Source organism: Triturus cristatus, chromosome 1_2, assembly GCF_964204655.1.
Source record: "Triturus cristatus chromosome 1_2, aTriCri1.1, whole genome shotgun sequence".
Classification (NCBI taxonomy): Eukaryota; Metazoa; Chordata; class Amphibia; order Caudata; family Salamandridae; genus Triturus; species Triturus cristatus.
Window position 1 is genome coordinate 973,831,252 of NC_140580.1, and position 24,019 is coordinate 973,855,270.

Sequence of the window (24,019 nt, forward strand, 5' to 3'; positions counted from 1 at the left end):
TTCAGTTCGGAGAAAGCACAATGTAAACAAGCATCTGTCGTTCTGCAATGGCGACAGCTTGTTCATTGGGTTGTCTCTGAGTGGCAGAAGCAAGTTCACTGTCGTTATAATTCTAATAGAACAAAAGCTGACAGTGTTTCCTCCCATCTTCTACCCCTGATGCGCCTGTTATCAGGGGATATTTTGTCGAACGTTCGCTATGGCTTCTCGTCTTCATCATTTGTTATTCCCGACGTCCACCTTCCCGATATGATAAACTTTTGGAAACTGCGAGCAGCTTGTGTCTAAAGACAGATGTACAGCCATGTGCCAGTGGAGGGAAGTCTTCGAGGCGCTTGACGACGGTCCACTCCAAGGAATGGACGCAGCTTTCATGTAGTTTTGTGCCACGGGTTGACCCTCCTACCCCAGTGTAAATATTCGGCGAAAAGTGTTTTTCTAGTCTTTCCAGTGCGTTTTGGGGACACATGTCCATGGGTCTTTGTTAGCGCTCTGAAGTTGCCGAAAGCAGCACATGGTGCTACCTGTAATAACACACACAAATAAATAAATGAGAAAGCGGGCTCAAGGGCGCTGAATGCGGCCACATTCGCCTCTTCCAGTGAACGCACAAGCGCAGAATGAATACAGAGGACAAACGAAGGCGCACGGACAGGCAGCGTGCGGGACCGTTTAACAGAATAGAAACAATGATTTGCTTTTAATGTGACAGAAATAGCAGAAATCATCGGTCAATTCAGCAACGATCTACTTAAGACTAGGATCGTTTTACAGGCTCTCTCGATATTTGCTTTTATGTGTACATTGTGTTTTGCAGGGTGACATTGTGGGGTTAAAGACATTTTACGGCAGAAACAGTAACAAACATAACAGCTGTCCTGCCAGAGCTAAGCGCAGACATATTTTGTGGCCGAAAGTGTTCGAGCAAGAGGATGAGACTCCACAGGGTGGCAGAGCGCCCCTTCCCGCCCAACGCCCCCTCTGCTGAGCCCCCCGAGGGTCTGCGCGCCTGCCAGCCGGGTGTGCGCACCCCTGGAGGCGAAGACCATACCATGTCCGCTGTCGGGGGAATCGATCATTGCTGCTGCAATTCTGATATTTTTATTATTGTTCCCACAGGTGTAAAAACAACAGTAATAATAATAATAATTTATTGCTCTTCTTCTTCTTCTTCTTGTTTCGTTTTGAGGTTATAAATAATAATAATATTGCCTTTTGCTAATAACAATGCTACTACTAATATTAATAATACGATTTATATTAGTGTTACGATATTATTATTATTGTTAACACTATTAATATTATTATTATTATCATCATCATTATTAACAATATTATCATCACCATTTAGAACTCAGTCCAAGCGGCGTTCTGCGCGATTCTCTTCCCTGCTGCTTTCACACTTTTTGCAAAGCAAATGTGCCATTCAGCTGCACCTGAGCGTGTGTCCTTGCTGCGGTTCCCCCCCCCCCCGCTGCCTCTGAGCTCTCGCTCAGTGCCGACCCCTGCTCTCCTGTCCCTCTTCCTCCTTTCATAACACCCAACACAAAGCAGTACACTGGCGGCTGCTATATTTACTAATCTGTACATATTGTGCATCTCTTCTCTACCTCATAAGGCATCCTGTTCTTATAATTTCTCATTACGCTTCCTGTTTCTCCTCTGGCGCCCACTGGGCCTTGTGCGCATGTCACTAAACTATACTTTTTAAAATTGTTTATTTACACTTGAGTAAAATAGACCGAGAACCTTTCTGTCCTTTCATAAGGAACTCATCCACTGTAAATGCGAGGACATGGTATACCCTGCGCTTTACTCCTACTGTGCAGTTGAGCAATGCGTTCCATATTCCAGGGGCATCTGGCCACTGTTTACATTAAATTCTTCATTTCCCATTTTCTTTTGCCTCACCTAAGAGATGTCCCCGTCCCCACCCTCTTACACTCCCCTCGTAGGTGGTAGAAGTCCCTGTTCTGTTCTCCCGTTAGTCACTGGATGATGCTTGTGTCTCCAGATAGCTTCAGCTTAGTATCAAAGGCCTGATCTATGCTTTTTTTATTTACTGCTGGCAATGGAGTGTTGTAGGGGGCAAGCAATAACACTGGAATTGTGGTATGGGGTAAAGCAACAATACGGATTGGGGCAGGATGGTGAAAGGGCCAACCAATAATACTGGGAGTGAAGGGGGCAAGCAGTAACATGAACATGAACGCGACCACATCACCCCCACCTGAAGAACCTGCACTGGCTCCCCGTCGACAAAAGAATCTCCTTCAAGCTCCTGATCCACGCACACAAGGCACACCACAAAACCGGCCCAGCCTATCTCAACAGCCGACTCTCCTTCTACGTACCCAACAGAAAACTCCGCTCCACAGACCACGCCCTGGCCACGGTCCCACGCATCCGGAGAACTACTTCCGGAGGCAGATCCTTCTCCCATTGCGCCGCCAAGACCTGGAACACCCTCCCCCTCCACCTACGTCGAACCGAAGACCTGCTGACCTTCAGGAGACAGCTCAAGACCTAGCTCTTCGACCACTAACAGCTCCACACCCCCCCTCCCCAGCACCTTGAAACCCGCCCGGGTATGTGGTGCGCTTTACAAGTTACATGATTGATTGATTGATTGATTGATTGAAGCTGGTGCGGTTTGGGGTTGAAGGATTAAAGGGAGACTGTCTGCAAGCAAATGCACTCTTAGGGAGTGCTGTAACTAAAAGAAACAAGCATTTTCAATGCAATAGGTCTCGCATTTCCGATAGTTTAAGCTCTTGCCATTGTAAACGACAATGCCTTTTATTTATGTTTTAAAAACCAAAACATAAATAAAAGGCATTGTCATTTACAATGCCAATAGCTCAAACTGGCGTAAATGCGAGACCTATTGCATTGCAAATGCAATAGGTCTCGCCTTTGATTAAGTTGAAGCCATTTGCTTTGCTAATGGTATTGTATAGCAAAGCAAATGGCTTTAACTTAATCAAAGGCGAGACCTATTGCATTTGTAATGCTTGTTTCTGTTATGATTTGATTTGCTCCATTCTTTCTCTTTTCTCTTTAGGAGGTGAATTGAAATGTATTTCTACCTCGAGAATTGGAATTACTTCTCGATTAGTGATCTGTATGAAGACAGTATATTGTTTTAGAAAAAATAATTACTGAAGGTAATTAACTTTGTTCAGTTAATTGAATTTTATAAGGTATGGCATGCACAATTTGGGTGAAATATAATTAACGCTTCCTAGGAGCTTGCACCATGTTCTATGGACCACTCTGCTACTTAATACAAGTTTTGTCCTTCAGATATTCCCCTGTTGGATTTATCTTGAGCTGGGGTTGTCAGGTGAAGAAAGGGGGAAGTATCCCAAGTACTTCCATGGATGCCTTTGTTGGATGGACAGGGGGATTTCAAGGTCATTTCAGGCAGTGATAAGGAGCCAGTTTTTTCAGGGTCGGTGGTTGGAGTCAAACATGTTCTTATCAGCTACCAATGTGGCACTCTATGTCACTAAAAGCCTGGAATTTGGATATTTCAGCCTTCCAAAATAGCATGAATTGGTACAGTTCGGTTTAGAGACGTCTTCTTGGGTGGGGTGATGTAAGGGAAGTAGGCAGTGGTTGTGTTGATATATACTGACAAAGGACTTGAACTAGATATTGAGAGTTCTTTTTGAATTGAGTGTAATTCCTCGCCTGCTGCTGGGGTTGCTTGACTGAGCCAGCATGAGTGGCAGAGTTTGCATAGAAGGGATGTTGGTGTTTTTTGAGTTGAGGGACAGCAACTTTTCTTTGTTCCATTGACTTTCAGGGAACCTCTTATATTACTTCATTCAGTGTCACAGACAGCACTATAGGGCATAGTATTGGTTTAGACTAATGATGATGCTTAGGTAGTCAATTTAGGAGTCAGAGAGACAATTGTGAACACCTGTGGTGTACAGAACACGCAGAGGTAGGTATTCAAGAGTGCTAGGAACATAGGTGTTCTTCCCTTGACTGTGCATGGTAGCCTTTCTGAATTTAGAGAGGACATAGAAAACAGTTCCAGGCACTCACTAAGCTTCCACACTCATGCACTGTATACCATTATTCTGCTTTTATGTTTTGTTTGGCACTTTATTTCTACATTTAGTTACTGAAACTAAACGGAGAGTCTAGAGACATTACCAGATTAATTGCAGCCAGATCAAAATCCAAAATTTAATGTGCACCCACAAAACGAAAAGGTACAGGAATAATTTTAAAAAAACCACACATGCATGGTGAAATGGTAACAGTAATGATAGCTAAGTTATTTGTTGAGATTAATAAGGAGAAGAAAAGCAAATCTGGGAGAGGGGGTTCATGTACGGGAAAGGTCGTGTAGCAAAAGATCGGATAGTATCCATATGTCTTGCATTGGGTGAAAGTTTAACTTGCTTTCAAAAAGTCATAACATTGCCTAAATCATGTTATCCATGCCCACAATATCAGAGGCAAGATTAATGAAATGAAAGGACTAGATTACTGTCTTTAAGGGTCACTGTTTTTACCATTTAGGAGCCTAGGTGCTGTACATAGGTGACAGTTGATCTCCTGGGCTTTTAAATGCACATATTCTTTATTTGACCCACCGGCCAGATGCCACAAGCAGCATTTTGGCTATGTGGATGCCCCACCTTCCACCTTTAGTAGACTGCCAGGGTTTTTTCTCTAGTCCAGATACTAGCCAAATGTCTGCTCCTATCCTGTCAGTGACGTTAGGTAGGATGTGTGTGCGTGATTGCTGGTTCGGTTCCTAAACGAGGTGCACAAGAATAGAGGGAGCTTTGTTTGAAGCTGAGAGTCCTGCTCCAGTCCCTCTCCATACCCTTATTCCTCAAAACTGATATCACTCAACACGTCTATAATATCTTTTACACTTCATCATAAAATGGCATTAGTGTTGACTCAGGCAAGCCTTCACATATTTAAAGTGATTAGGAATATAGCCTGCTCCTTATATTTGTATGTCCCTTCTGTAAGCCTTTTTAAAATTTAGTATTGGCTCCATTTTTTTTGTTGAAACACTTTTTATTGTTTTCATAGCAACAGCTCAGTACAAACCCCGCTTCCTCCACGGTCAAAGAATGTTTTACACATACAGAGTTACCAGCCAATAGCCGGGAGAATGAGCTTCCAGCCCATACAGGCCCTCCCCCCTCCCTCCCCACCCCATGTCAGTGTGCCTCCTGTCTTTCGCCTCACTCCTGATGTGCCCCCTCCCTGCCATAAATCAGACATGGGTGCCCGCCCTCCACTAGAGAACCATGGCTTTCCCTCGCGCTTAGCCACACCCTCGTTTCCAGCGCTCACTACTACTCCCTTTCTACTCCCCATTCACCACCTCCAATAGTATTGGCTCCATAGAGCATCACATCAAACTGCCTTTACAGAAGTCAGTTTTTAGTTAATTACAATGGTATGTCTCATGAAATCCTTAGCAAATGTGAAGCTTGACTTAAGACACTGACCTATTGGTAAATAAGGGTATTTCCCAGCAGATCAGCGCTAATGAAGTTTGGTTGGACTGGGGTAGTCCTACTGGTCGTCATCAGGCCCCTTTGGAGCCTCACCTCAGAATGCCACAGAACATTGAGTCAAGTGGGTATACACTGCTGAATTATCACAGATTGAGGAGGAGACCACAACCCCCTTTTACTTAGCATCTGTATTCAGCAGAAGAAAGGAAAATGTGTCTAATTGTTTTTAATAATTACATGAGGGTGAGTGTGGAAGGGCCGGGGAGAACTGTTAGGACTTGTATGGAACAGAATCTAATATTAAGTAGCTCTAGAAAACTTGTTTGGCTACATTTTTAAATATAGCTTTATAGCCTGCTGCTGAGGGCTATGCAGGTTGGTAAAGGCCCTGGACCTTAGTTATAGGTCTGAGCCGCAGGTGAGGGCCTATAATGAGAGATATAGGACCTTTAACAACCGGTATAGCCCAAGGCAAAAGGACTTTAAGGCTATTAGAGCATTCCATGCACTAAAAGTAGAATGTTATACATTAAAAAGGGAATAACATGAAGACAAACCTTGCTTGGGGCTTATACCAGCCATTATAAGCTCAGACCAAATCATTGTCTTCAATAGAGCTCAAAACATTCCAATGTTCTAATATGCATTAATGCATCCTAAGAGAATGCATCTGATACACATCTCAGTGGCTGATGCCTATAGAGTGATTTCAAGGCATTGCGGAGTACTTTGCTGAAACCTATAGCTCAGCAGATCGTTATTACCTCTACGGTGTCTGGATGCACATCTAGAAAAACCTAATCAAGTTAGGCCACCTGAAGAAAAGCACAGCGTGTTCTATTTAATGACATGCTTACTGTAAGTTGGATAAATCGACGTGTCAGCAAATTGCCTACTGTAAGCTGGATATATTGAAGTGTCTGGAAACTCAAATCCCCACTGACTGGAGGTGTGGAACACTGTGATGCTTTTTTTCTTGAACGGTATCTGCGTGACGTCCTGGGTCTTGGGTTTTGCTATTGCTTTGCCAGTCCTCTGTTTTGGTATGAAGGTCTGATTGCCTTGTTTTTGTTCCTCTTCTATTAGGTGGAGGCATTGACTCACCAGCCCAGAGCCACCACCGTGCATGCTGTGCGAGATTCTGAACTGGCAAAGTTGCCTGAGGGAGCCCTCTCATCTATCAAACGCAAGTACCCTCAGGTGAGGAAGATGGCTCAGGGTAATTTTGACTTTGAATGAACCAGGCGCATAAGTCTTTTGAAACTTCTTAAGTCTTGTTAGAACTCTGAGAGGCCCAAATGAAACACCTTGGCCAGCTTTGCTTTTGACATGTGTTTCTGAAGAAAAAACAGTGGAACTTGTGGACGTTGTTAAGCAGTGATTTATTTAAATTAAAACGCACATGCATACTCTCATCTGTATACATACTTACTGCTTAGCATCATTTAAGATTTGTCACAATCCATTCTGTATTAATAAGGACTAGAAATATTCTTGAAACAAGTGTCTATCTGACCTGTAGTTGCCAGGTCTTGACTTTGCACATTTCAAATACATTTGCACCACTACAGTCACTGAATGCTAAACCCAGTTTGAAAGATTGTTCCAAATTTAAGTGTAGGTGTGTGGTCAAAAGTATCCTCCATTACTTAACCACTTGTGTAGTTGCCATGGGGCCATCCATTTTTCATTGTTTATTACCTTAAACTATCTTTGTATGTATTTGTGTGGACTCCAGTATGGTGGAACATAGTCGGGTGAACTGTATTGTTCTTTGCCGCCAATGGAGTCCATGTCTTGCTTAATAGTTTGATGCTGTGAGGGCGTATATCCTCCAGATGAAGCTGCAAACAAATCACTGGATTGCTTTGCCTGTCACCACAATGGCATTATCAGAATATGGGTCAGAGGTACAATTATGTTAACAGCAGAGTGTCACTAAGCTGTGGAAATCACTATCAGTTGTCTTGGATACAACTCAGTGGACTCTCAAGAACAGGCAATTTGTACAGCACTGAAACCAATATGTATGGTTGACACCTTTGAGCCTAAGGGACGCTTACCTCAGCATTTTTTCCACATTGTGCCGCAGCTTTAACATTGATGCTCTTGACTCGGAGTAAACTACCAAAGAGAACATCTGATGGAGACTTCTAGCTTCAAATTCCTTACCTTAGAATAATCCCCATGTGTCAGACTGGATCCAGAAGATTTTCAAGTAGTACCCCATACGTGCTGGTAGGTGGCATTGTTTGGCTTTGTGTGACTTCGTCTGCGTCTTTCATGCAAGAAGTGATGTGCATGATACTTGTATAGTTACCACCTCGGCAAGATGACATCAGTCCTTCTTTTCTGCTCAAGATAGCACTAATCCGATCTGATCTACGCCTCAGTCACTTTTCAATGGGCTTTTTTCGTCATTTTGTCAACCTTTTTTGAGGATTTTCTCCTGGTTTGATGGTATGTCAACCAAGAAACAGGCTGGTTTCAATCGATGTGGGGCCTGTCACAGGCGAATGTCGGTGGCAGACCCCACTTGGTGTGTTTGTGGTGTTTGGAGCAGGCCCACGACTCCCAAGACCTGTGAGGACTGCTGTGCCATGCATCCCATGGTGCTGAGCGAGTGATCCATCATTCTCCTCGCCACCTGATGTTGGTCGACTCCACGACGTTTGAGGTCCTCTGCGCTCTGAAGGTCCAGGGACTGTTTGCAAAGCTCTTCCAATCGTTTGTTGTCATAATCCAAGTCGTCAGGAAAGTCGCACAAGAAGTGAAAGAAGTCTATACGTCTTCCTAAACCTTGGCTGCTGCTGAGAAAGAATTATTGCTTCACTGTAGCTGAAGAGAGCCTATTGGGTGATTCAGTTGCAAGGTGCTCTCATACCTTGATTTTGACAGATTTGATCTGTGAATTTGCATGTACCTTGGTTTGAAGTTATCCTACAGGTCGCTCCCCTGATTTGAATTTGCTGTCCAGATTTCTTGACCGTACACTTGGATTAAATGGAGCATTTCCCCACAGATGAGGAGCCGGCTGGTCTTCGCTGTCTTCAAATTTCAGCATTTAATGCCTTCAGTGGTGATTGCAAGAACCCAGGTTGCTCTCATTTCACAAACCTGTCCTGATGAAGACCCTTATCCAAGGTTCTAACAGGCCCTCTCACAGTTTTTGGGCCGAAACTTCAACAGTCTGGATGTAATTGATTATCCACTGAGAGGCAACATTGATTTGAGCAATTGTCTCTACGTAGTGGAACAAAATTGTAGTGGTTTAGGAAGATGTAGAGACAGACTTGATTCTAAAAGAAATTTGAATATGTTTTGTTATTTTGTTCTTTATCTGTAAACTTACACACAAGCACTTTTTCTGAGCACTTTGTTGCACACCTTTGGAGCAACCTTTGTATGTGAATATTGTATGATTATTACTGATTTGGAATATATTTGAATATTCTTCACATTCAATTGTACTGTTTTGTGTGATGTAAACTTTTTTTGTACTGTTCCCTCTGCTGGTTCTACACCCACCCCACTCTTGTTGATTGGGGTATTAGGCTTAGTTGAATTCCCTCAGGATATGTTAATTGAGTTAACTTGTCCTAACCAATTGTTGTGTGCATTACTTTGTACCCAGGTCCTCCAGATTTATGGGTTACCCTATTAGTATATAGCAGTTTATTTATTTGATAGACCTGGAGAGGGAGACAAATGGAAGGGGTTTTTGGACCCTTATGGATACCAACTCCCTGAAGAACAACAGGACAACTGGTATGAGGAAGTGGTGGAGGTCAGTGGGTTAGACACCTCACCCGACACTGACCTAGTCTCTCCTCCTACCTATTGTGCAATGGTGGTGCATAGGGCCGCTGAGGTTTTGGACCTTCAGGGGCTCCTGTGCATTGTACAATTTCCTACCGCCATCTCGTTGCTCCTGGAGATCCCAGTTTCCTCACCCAGCACCCCATCCTGGAAAACTTGGTGGCCAAGCGTCCATATGCAGGAATAACCCTGATGCATTCCCTACGACTTCACCGGATATGAATTCCAAGAGGCTGGACAACTTTGGCCAGATAATGCTCTTTTTTTTCCAGCCTTGCACTCTGGTCAGGTAACACAGCCTGCCTTTTGGGACATTATTCCCATATGATATGGGACTTGGTTGCACAACTGCTGCCTTTTGTCTCGGAGGCGGCCAAAGCCATACTCTCCCAGGCTATTGCTGATGGGCGAGATGCATCAAATTTCACCATAAGGTGTGGGCTTAACACAACCGACTCGGTGGGCAGAGAGATTTCTTCTTCTTCAGAGGCCTTGTGGCACAACGCCTGGCTGAGAACAACTTGCTTTTCAGGGGATGTCCAGTCTTCCCTCATGGAAATGCCCTTCAATGGCTCTCACCTCCCCGGCAGCTGTTGTCTTCAAGCCGCTTTAGTTTGCCCTACAAGCAATATGGGCATCCAGTGGAAGGCAGGATATGCCATTACCTGCCCCTCTGGCATTCAGTGACATCAGGCTGCAGGTTTGTCCCGATTTCATACAAAGGGGCTACTCCCTCTCCTTTTGTGACTACCTCACCTCCTGTGCTACCCTATTACGATTGGCCAACTGAGGACCATCACTCCTTGCTCTGTCAAGTAGTACAGGGTTTCTTGGCCAAATGAACCATAGAGAGCGTGCCTGCATCAGAAGTAGGTCATGGTAGCTATTCATGCTACTTCTTGTGCAAAAAAAGGACTGATGACTTTTCCCTATCCTATATCTGCACCTCCTCAATCTCTTCTAGAGAAAAAAGAAATTTGAAATGCTCGTGCTTGCCCAAGTTCTGTCTGCCTCTGACCCTGGACAATGGATGGTAAAATGTAAATTGATACTTGTGTAGCGCACTACTCACCCGCAAGGGTCTCAAGGCGCTTATACGAATACCGCTGTGGAACCCATCCTGGCTTTCCCTGTGAGGCGTCCACTCATGGGCACCCCCAAGGTGGAGGCCAGGCATCCTTAGCGTTGTGGGGGCCGTTGTGGAGATTAAGCAAGCTATTGCCCAGAGTTGCAGAGTGGGACTCCATGATTGGAATAGGCACCGAGGCGAGAATTATCAGGTCCGTGAAATTTTTGAGCCCAAGACCCGCCGAGGCGGGGAATTGAACCCTGGTCCCGGGCTAGACCTCTGCATCAGAGTCTGCCACTCTAATCATTGAGCCACACTTCTCCACATGGTAGCATTAAACTTGCAGGCCGCATATTTCCACATCCCCGTCCTGCCTGCCCACAGACGTTACCTGAGATTCACGGAGGGTCAAGTGCACTTTGAGTTTGCTGTGCTCCCATTCGGCCTTATCAGCACCCATGGGGTGTTTATGAAAGTGCTGGCAGTGGTTGCAGCTCATTTGCGGAGGTCGCGGGTTCCAATCTTCCCCTAACTCGACGATTGACTGCTGAATGCGGGCTCTCCCCAGGCAGTCGTCTCCCACCTTCATACTATGGTGAACCTCCTGCATTCACATGGTATATCTATCAACATACAGAAGTCACACCTGACTCCCTTTCAGAAGCTCCTCTTTATCTGAGCAGTTCTGGACACAGTGCAGTTTCGTGCCTATCCTCCAGGATATGCAGGCTATGATTCTGATGTTTCAGTCTGTATCCTTAATTATGGTGAGATCGACGCTGAGGCTGTTGGGCCTGATGCCTCCTGCATCCTGCTGGTTGCTCATACTCGATGGAATATGCGGACTCTGCAGTGAGACTTAAAGGCCCAGACGGCACAGAATCAAGGAAATCTCTCAGACATGATGGATTTAACCCAGATCTTTTGACTGGGGGAGAATGTCTGCATTGTCAGAATTCTGTCCATCATTTGTTTGTTGTAACGCTTTTCGCCCTAAGTGTGATGGGTATTCCCAGACGTGGGACCCGTGCTCACTACGCCACTGGAGTCAAGCTATCCTGGCTGATGACGGCTGATAGCCAGAAACCGGTCCTAGGATGCTTGATTCCGGTCCAGGGAAGACATGGCTTGGCAGTTCGGGCTGGACTGTTCCCATGAGGCACAGGGTCAAGACTGATTTGCATATGCCCATGTCTAAACTGGGGTGGCGTAGTGGGCAAAAGAACGATGGATTTAACCCAGATCTTTTGACTGGGGGAGAATGTCTGCATTGTCAGAATTCTGTCCATCATTTGTTTGTTGTAACGCTTTTCGCCCTAAGTGGGATGGGTATTCCCAGACGTGGGACCCGTGCTCACTACGCCACTGGAGTCAAGCTATCCTGGCTGATGACGGCTGATAGCCAGAAACAGGTCCTAGGATGCTTGATTCCGGTCCAGGGAAGACATGGCTTGGCAGTTCGGGCTGGACTGTTCCCATGAGGCACAGGGTCAAGACTGATTTGCATATGCCCATGTCTAAACTGGGGTGGCGTAGTGGGCAAAAGAACGATGGATTTAACCCAGATCTTTTGACTGGGGGAGAATGTCTGCATTGTCAGAATTCTGTCCATCATTTGTTTGTTGTAACGCTTTTTGCCCTAAGTGGGATGGGTATTCCCAGACGTGGGACCCGTGCTCACTACGCCACTGGAGTCAAGCTATCCTGGCTGATGACGGCTGATAGCCAGAAACCGGTCCTAGGATGCTTGATTCCGGTCCAGGGAAGACATGGCTTGGCAGTTCGGGCTGGACTGTTCCCATGAGGCACAGGGTCAAGACTGATTTGCATATGCCCATGTCTAAACTGGGGTGGCGTAGTGGGCAAAAGAACGATGGATTTAACCCAGATCTTTTGACTGGGGGAGAATGTCTGCATTGTCAGAATTCTGTCCATCATTTGTTTGTTGTAACCCTTTTAATACTTTGGCAGAGGTACCCTATACTGCTTGCCAAACCAACCCATACTTATCTTAAGTCTCATTGGGCTCAACGCTCAGCCTCAAGTAGACCTCTCCAACTCCATTCACATTTTGGGGCACGACAAAAGATATGATATGGTAGTTACTGGACCGCAATTCGGTCAGCGGCAGACCCCATTCCCTTCCCCATCCCAGAGCTGACAGTGGTGGCTGATACATCACTTCTGGGTTGCCGTTGCCATCTGAGAAAGGTGAAGAATAGAGTACTCTGGTCTCCAGCGTAGTCCTGTCTTAATATCAACCTTCTGAAGCCTTTCTTCCATCCTTCAAAGTGTGGCTGGTACAGGTTCTCAAGGACAACACAACCGACATGTGGTGCTGCAATAAGCAAGGTGGGGTAGAACCACTTTGCATGATCGTTAAAGGTTAAGACACACAAGCTCATCCATCGGTGCTTAGCAGATCACGAGTGGCAGTTACACCTGTAGGTGGTTAGAGGTCTCTTCCAAGTGTGGGGAGAATCTTGGCTCAATCTGTTCGCTATCACTAAGAATGAACACTGGCATCATTTCTGGGCAGTTTCCAAGGCAACTCTCTCTTTTGGAGATGCATTCCACCTTGAGTGGAAATTGGGACTCCTGTATGCCTTTTATCTGATACCACTTCTTCCCTGAGTTCCCAAGAAGATCAGGACTAACTGGGTCCAAGCCATCCTAGTGGCATGGAGGGTATGGTAAAATGTATATGCTATCGTTGAGACAATTTGGTTGCTTGGTGCGGTACTCCGACAGTAGACCCCCTCCAGGCAAGGTTATCTAATGTTATTTGTTTTACCACTAACCCGGCAAGGCTAAGCACTGGGCACAGTTAAACAGTGCTTTTCAGCTCTTATGCGTTTGCTGGATAAGACCTCATTGTTTGTCTCCTGTTATGTGCTTTTCATAAGGTCTCCCTTCAAACTACTTCACAGCTACTCCTTGCGGATTCTCACCCTCAAGACAGTGTTTCTCATTGCCATACCTTCAGTGTGGAATGTGAGAGCGCTTCAATCTCTGTGTCAACCCACCATACACCACTTTCTTCCCAGACAAGCTGGTTTTGTGAACACTGGCATCTTTCTTGTTTTTGAGGAGGAGCAACTCCATCACTTGGACCCCAAGAGAGCGCTAAGCTTTTACATTGATTGTGCCAAAATTAACCAGGTGAACAATCTGCTCTTTGTGGGGTTCTCCGGAGCAAAAACAAATGCAAGGCTGTGTCGAAAAGAACAATCTTAATTAAGATCTGCTATGTAGTATCTAGAAGGACTTCATGCTCATTCTACCAAGGCCAAAGCTGCCACCATTGCGCTAGCATGCAGAGTCTCTGTCCTAGACATTTGCCAGGCGACTACGTGGGCATCCATCCATCCATCCATACATTCACAAAGCACTATTGTCTGGTTCACCAAGAGGTTCCTTTCACCTGCTCAGTCCTGCAGGACATTCTGGTTTCTATTCATCCACAGACCCATCTGCAAATAGGTACTGCTTTGGAATATGTTCAAAAGGTGAGGAATCTGCAGCTATAAATCTCTATCAGAAGAACAAGTTACTTGTATTTTATAACACTCCGTTGGTTAGAGACTGTATCAGCTTATTCCTCTCCACCCCTCCCATTGTGTGGATGGCCTCTGTTCTTTAATATGAACCCACATCTAGAAATGTGCACCCTGGTCCCACCAATTTTCTTTTGGGGATTTGCATTTGGGAGCGCAGACAGTCTTCAAAACAACATGTAATCACGCAAGAGGGATGTTTATATGGGCCCTGCACGTCCTTTCCATAGCAGAACAGTGTCAGTGCAAAGCCGCATGGCGCCACCTACCAGTGTGCAGAGGTACGGCTGAAAAGTTTCCGGATCCAGTATGACGCCTGGTGAATATTCAAAAGGCGAGAAATCTGCAGCTAGATAGTCTCAACCAGAAGATGTGTTAGCAAAGGTAAGTAACTTGTTCATTAAGGACAAACTCAAAATGCTTACAATCCTGTCTGCTCTGGATCTGGGCGACTGATTTGTGTCCTGTAGGATGCATATTTAAATGTACCTGTTCTGTAGTCCCACATATGTTATCTGTGTTTCAGGGTAGACCATTAGCATTTTCAGGTTACTATGCTCCCCTTCGATCTCACCAGTGCCAGTGACAGTGTTCGCTACCCACCTTCGCTGATGATCCGTATGTAACGCCCTGAACGTCTCAGGATCGTTTAACAGACACGACAATGAGGACGCAACCACTTGTGAAGGGTTAGTTCTTTTAATGAAGGCAAATAACATACAAAGAACAAACAAAAGTTATAGTCACTGGAATCCTCCAGGCTAAGTACGTTACCAGCCCACAGCACGGATGGTCCTAACCGTCCTCTGCATATACGCCGATCCCGGCGTATGCCAACAGAGGGCAGAATTGAAATGGCCGACAATGCCAATCGGTAGGCTGTGAGGGGCACGAAGAGTGTTGGGGAGAATCGAGGAGTCAGGGAAACACCCAGCCGGGGTCTCTACCTGAAGGGAGCAGCCGCTCAACCTCTTCCTCAGACTGCACCGGGATGCGGAGTCACCTCCTGGTGATGCGTCACCGATACCCCAATCACAAGCAAGACGACTGAACCGAGAGCAGCCGCTCGATCGATCCTGTGGACTTCCGAGTCTGTAACGCGGCAAACACCTCCTGGTGTGCGTTACAGCTGGCAGTCCCTGTGTCTCTGGTCGGGCTGGAAGTTACGACTCCAACCAGCAAAAGCGCCACTGCGCTTGGACTCAGCCGAGTCAAAAAGCGAGGCTCAATGGTTGACCGGTAGAGCTTCCGGGTCCTTCACAGGTGACGATGGGGCAAGACACGGCCCAGGGAGTAACGACTCGACCTACCTCCGTTCTTGCCTTACTGGAGCACCACTCCGGAACACTGCTCTTCACGAAGCAGGTACGTCGGTGTAAACACAATATCCGACAGCCTTGTACCTCCCGGTTCCTCCCTTTATAGGGCGTGTTTTCCTTGAGTTATGTAACAGCTCTCCTGTTTACATAAGGGCGTGTTTCCCTTGAGTTATGTAACAGCTCTCCTGTTTACATAACCTCTCAACCGCTAAGCATCCTGGGAGATGTAGTCCGTTTTCGCTGGTTACCGTTTTCCTCCCCTCGTATGACAGGAATTCTTGACACCGTATTTCCCTACCTCAACAACCAGCTGTTGAAATCAGGTTTGTCATAGTCAGACGTAGACCCCCTCCATATGATGGCAAATCTCCTGACATCATTAGCATTCACTATCGTCAAGCTGAAGTCACACCTGACTCCTTCACAGAGGCTCCCGTTCCTGGGAGCTGTCCTGGACAGATTTCAAAATCAGGGCATCCCTCCACTGCAATGAATCCAGGACATTCGGGCCATGATCCCAATGTTTCTGCATTGGTTCTGAATCAAAGTGAGTGCAGCTGTAAGATTTCTGGCCAATTAGCTTCATTTATCATCCACCTTGTTTGCTATGCCAGGCGGCGTATGCCGGCTTTGCGATTGAATCTGAAGTTCCAGTAGGCCCAGCATCATTAAAAGTTAAAATTAGGAGGCACTTAACTGGCTGCACGACAATGTAGAAAGAAGCAAGCTGAGTAGGTTTGGAGTCTTTCATGGCCTTATGGGCCCTCGTTAGTGTAATGGTATTCACATGTTTTGTAAGTTCATTCCCACAAGTTATAGATATGTGATTTTATAATAGATATTAGTTTTAGCATCTGTGAATTTTCAGTAAATAAAGACTGAATAATCATTGCCTCTGGTTCTTGCTACAAAACATGTAGCATTCAGAGTTTGACACCACCTCTTTAATAGATCCCATTTGAGTTTTCCTATTAACTCTTGTGGCTTTAGGGGCTCATATTAGGTTCAGAGTTGTTTTCTCTGTCAAACATGCATCTTTCGAAAATCTTTAATTGTAAGTCCTTGGTACATATAGCAGGTATTGTTCTGTACCTTAAACTTAAAGCGGACTATGTCAGAAATATCTCAAATCCTATTCTTACTTTCTCTAATGTTCTAGAAGGAAAGTTTGGCAATATTAAAGTTAAAGCCCAACGCTTGTTGTAATTTTTCCAAGCGTCTAAAGATAGCCTCAACACGGACATCTGCTCCAGAATTATACAGATCATTTCCTCTGCATAGGGCAACCTTATACTTCCTAAACCATATTTCAAAACATGAAGTTTGTGCAATAAATTGTATTTTGTGGCTAATTAGTATGGTATCCAGAGCACCAGTTGGCACCCTTTCTATTCCCTTATCCAGAGGCTAGATTTCACCATTCATTTTCAGACTAAGTTTGTAGAATATGTCTCTAAAACCGAATTTATGGTGCAAAAGTTGAATATATTCCTAGTCCATATTCTTTGAATCCAGCAGCAGTGGCAATTAACAGGGAATTTTGCTTGCTAATTTATTGAATCACTTTAGTGAATGCTGGAATCGCTTTAGTGTATGCTGCCCTATTTGGTAGGCATCTACAAGACAGGCTAAACATAGTCTAATCTTACTTTCAGGATTTTAGCATTTATCTTGGCATCCTAGTTCACAATGTTGTTGGTTTTTGTGAAGCCCAAAGTTCCAAATCCTTCCAGGGCTTTGGATAAACAGTTAAAGTAGAGCCACAGAGGGACGCTGTTGTATATCTCAATTTCTGAAGTGAATCGAACAAACCTGTCACCGTTGCTGCCAAACTGTTTGCAAAAATATCACTAACACATTGTGAAGTAGCTTTTAGGACCCACAATGTTATTATTGGCAATGACTGGGTGCTGGAATGACAACTGGTGTATAAAAAAAAAAGGGAACGGGAAAGTAAGAGAGGAGGGAAAATGATATAAGTGAGTTAGAAGTGAGATAGAGATGAGGGGAAGAGAGTGCAACATGAGAGAGCATAAAGAGATAGAAAGGGAAGAGAGATAGGAGAGAAGTAGAGTGACCGAGAATGAACGGATTGTAAAAAAGAAAGTTTTTGCCAGGGCTGCTTTTGGTTTCCACATCTGACTTGGGGTAATACTTTGTGTCAGTTAGTATTTCTTTTGTAGTATTAAGTCCTTCTAAAGTCTTTGCAAGAGTTGCTACTTGTGTGAGAAACATGTCATTAAGATTTTTTTATTATTAAAGTAGTCTAGTCTCTTTTCGATACCAGATTTGGTGGCAAACCTTCCCTTTTTAAACAGTTTGTTGCTGTTAGGATAACAGGTTAAAGTTAAAATATTTAGATTTTGCCTCAACTGAAGTGTGTTTGTTTTGTTATGCCAGTGGAACTGAGAGATGTCCCTGCTGCGTTACCACTGACAGATTTAGCACTGATGCCAGAAGAGCCCTCTGGATCTGCTCCCGGATGCGGACCAACGCCATCAGGGATGCCTTCGTCCTCCCCTTACATTCCAGTGCTGTCCTCTGCTCTACTGGCACTGCTCAATGATCAGTCCATCGTTATTCCAGGGTCTGACCTGGTGCTATTCGACGTTTGTGCTGGCACCGTCCAGGCCCTATATCGACCCTTCCTGAAGGAAGAGATGAGGAGGAACGGTTTTGTTCCCTGTAGGACGGCCCTGAGCCAAAAGAAGATTGGTATGAGGAGCTGGGTGATGCCAGTAGTCTGGACACTTCACCGGACTCTGGCATGCTTTCTCCTCCAGGCCCTGTTCGGAGAAAGGCCCATCCATCGCCGCTACTTTGATGCGCTGAATGGCGGGGGTTCTTGACATTCAGCTACCTGAAGACAAAATTCTTGGCAGAGGTGCTTCACCTAGGAGCTGATTCAGCTGAACCACTACCCTCCCCCCCCCCCCCCCCCCCCCTCTTCAACGAGTCCCTCACTAACGTTCTCCTGTGGACCTGGACAGAACCTTGCACAGTTATTCCTGTGTACTATATAATTGCCCAGTGGCATCATCCCGCCCAAGGAGACCCAGCCTTCCTGTCCATTTGGGAAGAATTTTTTTTCTTCCACTAGCGTAGCCATGCAGTTGGTGAACATCGCATGCCTCATGGGCCAATATTCCCATGCATTGTGAGACTCGCTTGCACAGCTGCTTCCCATGCTTCCCGAGGAGGGATGAGCTATCCTCAAAAAAGCCTTGGTGGATAGTTGGGATGCAGTGAAGTTCGCCATCAGGTGTGGGCTGGATACCACAGAGTCCCTGGTTTGGAGCTACATCTCTATGCCTGGTTGCGGTTCACAGAGTTCTCTGGTGATTTCCAAGCATTCCTGATTGACATGCCCTTTGATGCCTCTCAACTATTTGGTGATGAAGCTGACATGGATCTCGAACACTTTCAGGATCGCCCGGTCACTGTCAGATTCCTTGAGCTTTCCCTATCTGCCCAGTCCCAGCAACAGTCCTTTTCTCCCCTACTGCGGCTTTGGTCAGGCAGCATATGGGTGTCAGCAATACCAACTGTACCCGCCTGTACGGCAACCTGTCCAGTCCTTTAATGGACGTGGTCGCAGATCCCAAAGAAGACGCAGGGCCCATACCCAGCGAGCTGTCCAGTCCCCCACCCATCCGGCTGTTGCTGCCTCTGAGCTTCCATCCAGCACTGCCATCCTCTTGGTGACAGAATCAGGCACCACCTGCCCCAGTGGTCTGAGATTACCTCCGACATGTGTGTGCTTCAGATTGTGCTGAGGGGTATGCCCTTCCATTTGTCGAAACTCTTCCACCCTTGCCACCATCCCAGGAATGGTTGATAGAGGATTATCTCTCCTTGCTCCGTCAGAAAGTACAGGCCATTCTGGCCAAAGGAGCCACTGAGAGGCTGCCTGCCCCAGATGTCGGCTGTGGTTGTTATTCCTGCTACTTTCTGGTGCCCAAAAAGGATGAAGGCCTCCATCCTATCCTATTTCTGCACTCTCTCAACTACTTCTTGAAAACCAAGAAATTCAGGATGCTCACTTTTTCTCAAGTTCTGGCTGCGCTGGACCCTGGAGACTGGACGGTGGTGATGGACCTGCAGGACACATATTTCCACACCTTTCAGGTGCACTCACATCAGCATGGATCCAAACCACATCACCTTGCCGCTGGAGTGCCGCACGGTTCTACCCATAGCCCACTATTGTTTCATCTATATGTGAGGCCTCTTGCTGAGATTGTGGAATCCCATGGGCTTACACTTTTTTCTTATGCCTATGACACCCAAATTGCAGTGTCCTTATCTACTAAGGACAACCACAATGCAGAAGCCATTAATATCTGCCTTGCCCAAGTCTCAGCCTGGATAAACATCAATTTGCGGAGACTTAATGGGGAAAAGTCAGAGGTTTTGCTTGTGGACAGTCATTCCCGCCTTTGGGGTCCTAACCTTTGGCCTGCAGATATGGATCTGTCCCCCTGTACAGCTCAGGTAGTTAAAAATATAGGAGTGTGTCTAGATGACAAGATGACCATGCATTACCAGATAAAGTGGCGGCTACCTGTTTTGACATTCTTAAATGACTGAGGATGATCTTGCCATGTATTCCGGTTACTACTCAATGACTATGGTCCAGGCTCTGGTGGTTTCCAAGCTGAACTACGGAACCATACTATATATGGGCATTGCAAAAGCTCTAATAAAACGACTTCAAACAGTTTAAATTGCAGCAGCTCGCTTACTTATTCATCCACCCATATTCACTTCTTTGGCCAGCCTGCTACAAACCCTGCATTGGCTACCCATTGAGCATCAAGTCCACTTCAAGACCCTTTGCCACATGCATAAGTTCCTTGCTAACAGAGAGCCTGTCTATTTGATGCATTTGGTGGCTGGATACTGTCTAAATATTACACTTCGATCTAGCCTTCAGAATCTGCCAATAGTTCCTAGGATCAGAGAGTCTCATCATGGTGTATGGGCTTTTTCGTTTCTTGGCCCTAAGCTTTGGAATGAGTGGCCACTCTAAAAGAGAGCCTGTAAATCGCTCACAGTTTTTCAGAAGCACCTAAAAACCTGGTTGTTTCCATCTTCCCCTTAATTGGTTGGGTTATGGCTTTACTCTTCTGGGCTTAGGAGGAGGCTAGCGCTAGGAAGCCTTTTAGGTAGCCATGCACTTTATAAGTCAAAATAACCTGTGGTTACCGGTGGGCCACAAGCATTTCCGGTGGGCCACAAGCATTTCCAGTTATCTGTTCTCCTTTTCGGTCTTATCTTTGCTCCTTGGGTGTTCTTGAAAGTGATGGTGGTGTTTGTAGACCATTGGGGTAAGTTGGGAGTTCCAATCTTCCCCTACCTCGATGACTGCCTGCTGAAGGTGGACTCACCCAATGCAGTTGTCACCCACATCTAGACTATGGCAGACCTTCTGCATTTTCTGGGATTCACTATCAATGAGCCAAAGTCTTACCTGAACCCTTTTCAAACTCTGTTTCATCTGAGCCCTTCTAGACACAGTCCAATTCCAATACTATCTTCCAGAGTGTGGAGTTCAGGATATTCAAGCTGTGATTCTGATATTTCATCCTCATTCCTGGATTTTGGTGAGATTGGCTCTGAGGCTGCTGGGCCTCATGACATTCTGCATCCTGCTGGTAAAGTATACCCGAATGCACATTCAGGCTCCAAAGTGGGATTTGATGTCTCAGTGGGCGCAGCATCAGGGAAATCTCTCTGACCTTGTCCAGATTTCTGAGGGGGCTGCACAAGATCTAAAGTAGTGGCTTACGAACGCAAAGTGGAAGACCCCTTTCCCTTCCCCACCCAGAGCTCCAGTGGTGACTGATGGATAATTTCTGGTTATGGGGCAGCCACTTGGTAGAGGTGGAGATCAAAGGACTCTGGTCTCTGGCAGAGTCCCAGCACCACATCAACTGTGTGGAGCTGAGGGTGATTTGTATGGCATTAAAAGCCTTCCTTCCATCCATGAAACGAAGTTTGGGTTGTGTTCACGGACAACACCACGCCCATATGGTATTGTAACTAACAGGGTGGAGTGAGGGTCAAGGACGCTGTGCCAGGAGGCTTTGCACCTCTGGAATTGACTGGAGTATCAGAACATCTTCCTGGTCATTCAGCACCTGGTGGAATCTCACAATGTGAGGGTGGCTGAATTCAGCCATCGATGGCTTGCCGATCATGAATGGCGTTTATATTGGAGGTGGCACAAGGTTTCCTTCGTCTATGGGGAGAATCGTGCCTCTATCTGTTCGCCTCCGTAACAATGCGAATGGCAGCTCTTCTGCATGTTGAAGTTTCCAAGTGGTTCTGCTTGGAGATTAATTTAATCTTGAGTGGAATTTGTGACTCTTTTACACCTTTCCGCTGATACCACCCCTGCCCATGTTCTCAAAAAGATCAGGACAGACCGGGCCCAAGTCATTCTATGGCTCTGGATTGGGTTCAGAGGGTTTAGCATCCGTAGCATGAGCAGTGGTACTCTGGTCAGGCTGACCCTTTGGCAGGATCTCCTGTCACAGTAACAGGGCGGGTCTTGACCCGAGCACCCGCACTCTCCACCTTCGTGTATGGAGATTGAACCAGGACAGTTGAGTTTTTTCGATCTTCCTACTGAGGTCTGTGATGTCATTTTGGCAGCTAGGCATCCCTCTGCTAAGACCATATACGCCTGCCTTTGATATAAGTTTGTGGCTTCGTGTTCCTCACGCCAGGTAGACCCACTTCCTGCACTGATATTGGAGGTGTTGTTTTTTTTCGTCTCTAGACCTGCAAGGCATTGCCCTGGGCACTGTCATGGGTTACTTGTCGGCCATTTCAGTTATCCTGTGGCTGCAGATCAACCCTTCCTATTCAAGCCTCCGTTGTGACTCGTTTTCTGAACAGTTTTCAACACTTGTTCCCTCCTACCCATTTTGTGATGCTCCAATGGGACCTCAATCTGATCCTCACATTTCTCATGTGTTCAGCTTTCAAGCCCCTACAAAGCTGTTCTCTGTTTCTCCTGTCTATCAAGGTGGTCTTTATAGTTGCCGTTACCTCAGCCCGGAGGGTCAGTGAGCTTCGAGCTCTCGGTTACTCCTTCATACACCAGCTACTGATGGATACATCTGCCAGTGGATTCCTCACCTTGTGAATATCCCCTGCGCCAGCATTCCACGGAATTCTTTCCCCAGCTCTCCACGCCGACGTGGACGTCATAATTCCATGGCTCGGCTCGCGACTCCGTGTGACGTCACCATGGCCATAAGAGAGCCACGTTTGCGTGATGACGTCAGTTCCCTTTTTTCCGCGCTGTCGACGCGTAACGATTTTCCAGCACTCTCCTGTTACTTTGTAGTCTCCTTGTGAGTTACTGTTTCTGGAATACTCATGTCTTCGTCGAGGAAGTCAGGATTCAAGCCGTGTAGGGAATGTGGGGGTCACATGTCCATTACTGACCCCCATAACTTATATCTTATGGTGTCTTTCGTTCGACCACGACGTGGAGGACTGTTCTTGCTGCAGGAAAATGAATCCTAAATCACTGAAAAAAAGAGAAGCGAAGCTGTTCATGGCTAAGGCGAAGAAGGAGGGCAGAGGTCGAGAAAGAGACAAGTCGAAGCCGGAGTCGTCGACTTCGCACTCGTCGAAGTCGAGAAGACACCAGAAGAAGAGTAAGCATAGTTCTCGGCGCCGGTCGTCGAAGAGTAGGGCTTCAAGGTCGCCTTCGCCTCAACGTCGAAGTAAGGACTTTGTCTCTCCTTCGCCTTCCCCTTCTCCTCGTGATTCTCCGGATAAGTCACCTTCCCCCAAGTTAACTCCGGCGCAGTCTCCGGTGCCGGTGGATTCTCCAGCATCCGACGCCGAGCCGGATCAGGTTGTTGATCTTTTGCCTGTGCCTGAACGTGAACCTGTGGCTCCAGTAGAGGATTCTTCGGCTCTGGCTCCAGCTACTCCTCGGCCGGATTCGGGTATGAACCCATACCCGTGTTTCCCGAATCCGGGTGCGGATCAGACGCATTTCCTGAATGCTATGTATGGTGTTTTCCAGAGAGCAGCCTTCCCATCCGGTGCACCTTCAGGTCCCGTGGGTCCAATGGCGTTTAGTTTGGGCGTGCCGCAACACTACGCTCAGGCACCTTTTATGCCCTTCTTGCCGATGGCTCTGTCATGGCAGTTCCCGGCGCCGTCTGGAGAGCCTTCCTCCCGGCCTCGACTGGATCGCATTCCTTCGTTGGAGCCTCCCTTGACGCCGGCTCCAGCTGCACTGCGTCTGATGCCGCCGACTCCGCGTACGGTGCCGCCGACTCCGCGTACGGTGCCGCCGAATCCGCGTACGGTGCCGCCGACTCCGCGTACGGCGTCGCCGACGCCGTGTCCTCGGATCCGCTCTCGAAGAGACACTCAGAGGATTATAGAGGAAGAGCAATATCAGGCAGAGGAAGTGGAGGAAGGTGAAGTGGGTGACTCCACTGATGAATTTGAAGGTATTCAGGAGGCAAGTGGATTGGACACCACTCCTGAATGGGAGCATTCTTCTTCCAGGTCTTCTCCTCCTCAAGAGTTGGCTCCTTACCATTTGGTAATCAGGAAGGCTCCGGAGCTGTTAGACTTACAGTTACCTTCTGCGGAATATAAGCCAAACCTTTTGACTTAAGTCCTTCATTCTCCTTCTTCTATTGTCGAGCCTCTGTTGCCGTTTAATGCGGCTATCTTAGAGCCTGTTATGGATGTTTGGCGCAAGCCACT

At 46.5% G+C, this 24,019-nt stretch overlaps 1 protein-coding gene across 2 annotated transcripts in view; it reads left to right on the top strand.

The window, feature by feature from the left end:
• PNPLA7 (patatin like domain 7, lysophospholipase) overlaps positions 1 to 24,019 on the top strand; it is a 1,876,659-nt gene that overhangs the window by 810,341 nt on the left and 1,042,299 nt on the right. For both annotated transcript variants that reach the window (XM_085610534.1, XM_085610541.1), the window contains exon 20: positions 6,591 to 6,704. In XM_085610534.1, the coding sequence (XP_085466660.1) occupies positions 6,591 to 6,704 (114 nt within the window). The remainder of the gene's footprint in view (positions 1 to 6,590; positions 6,705 to 24,019) is intronic.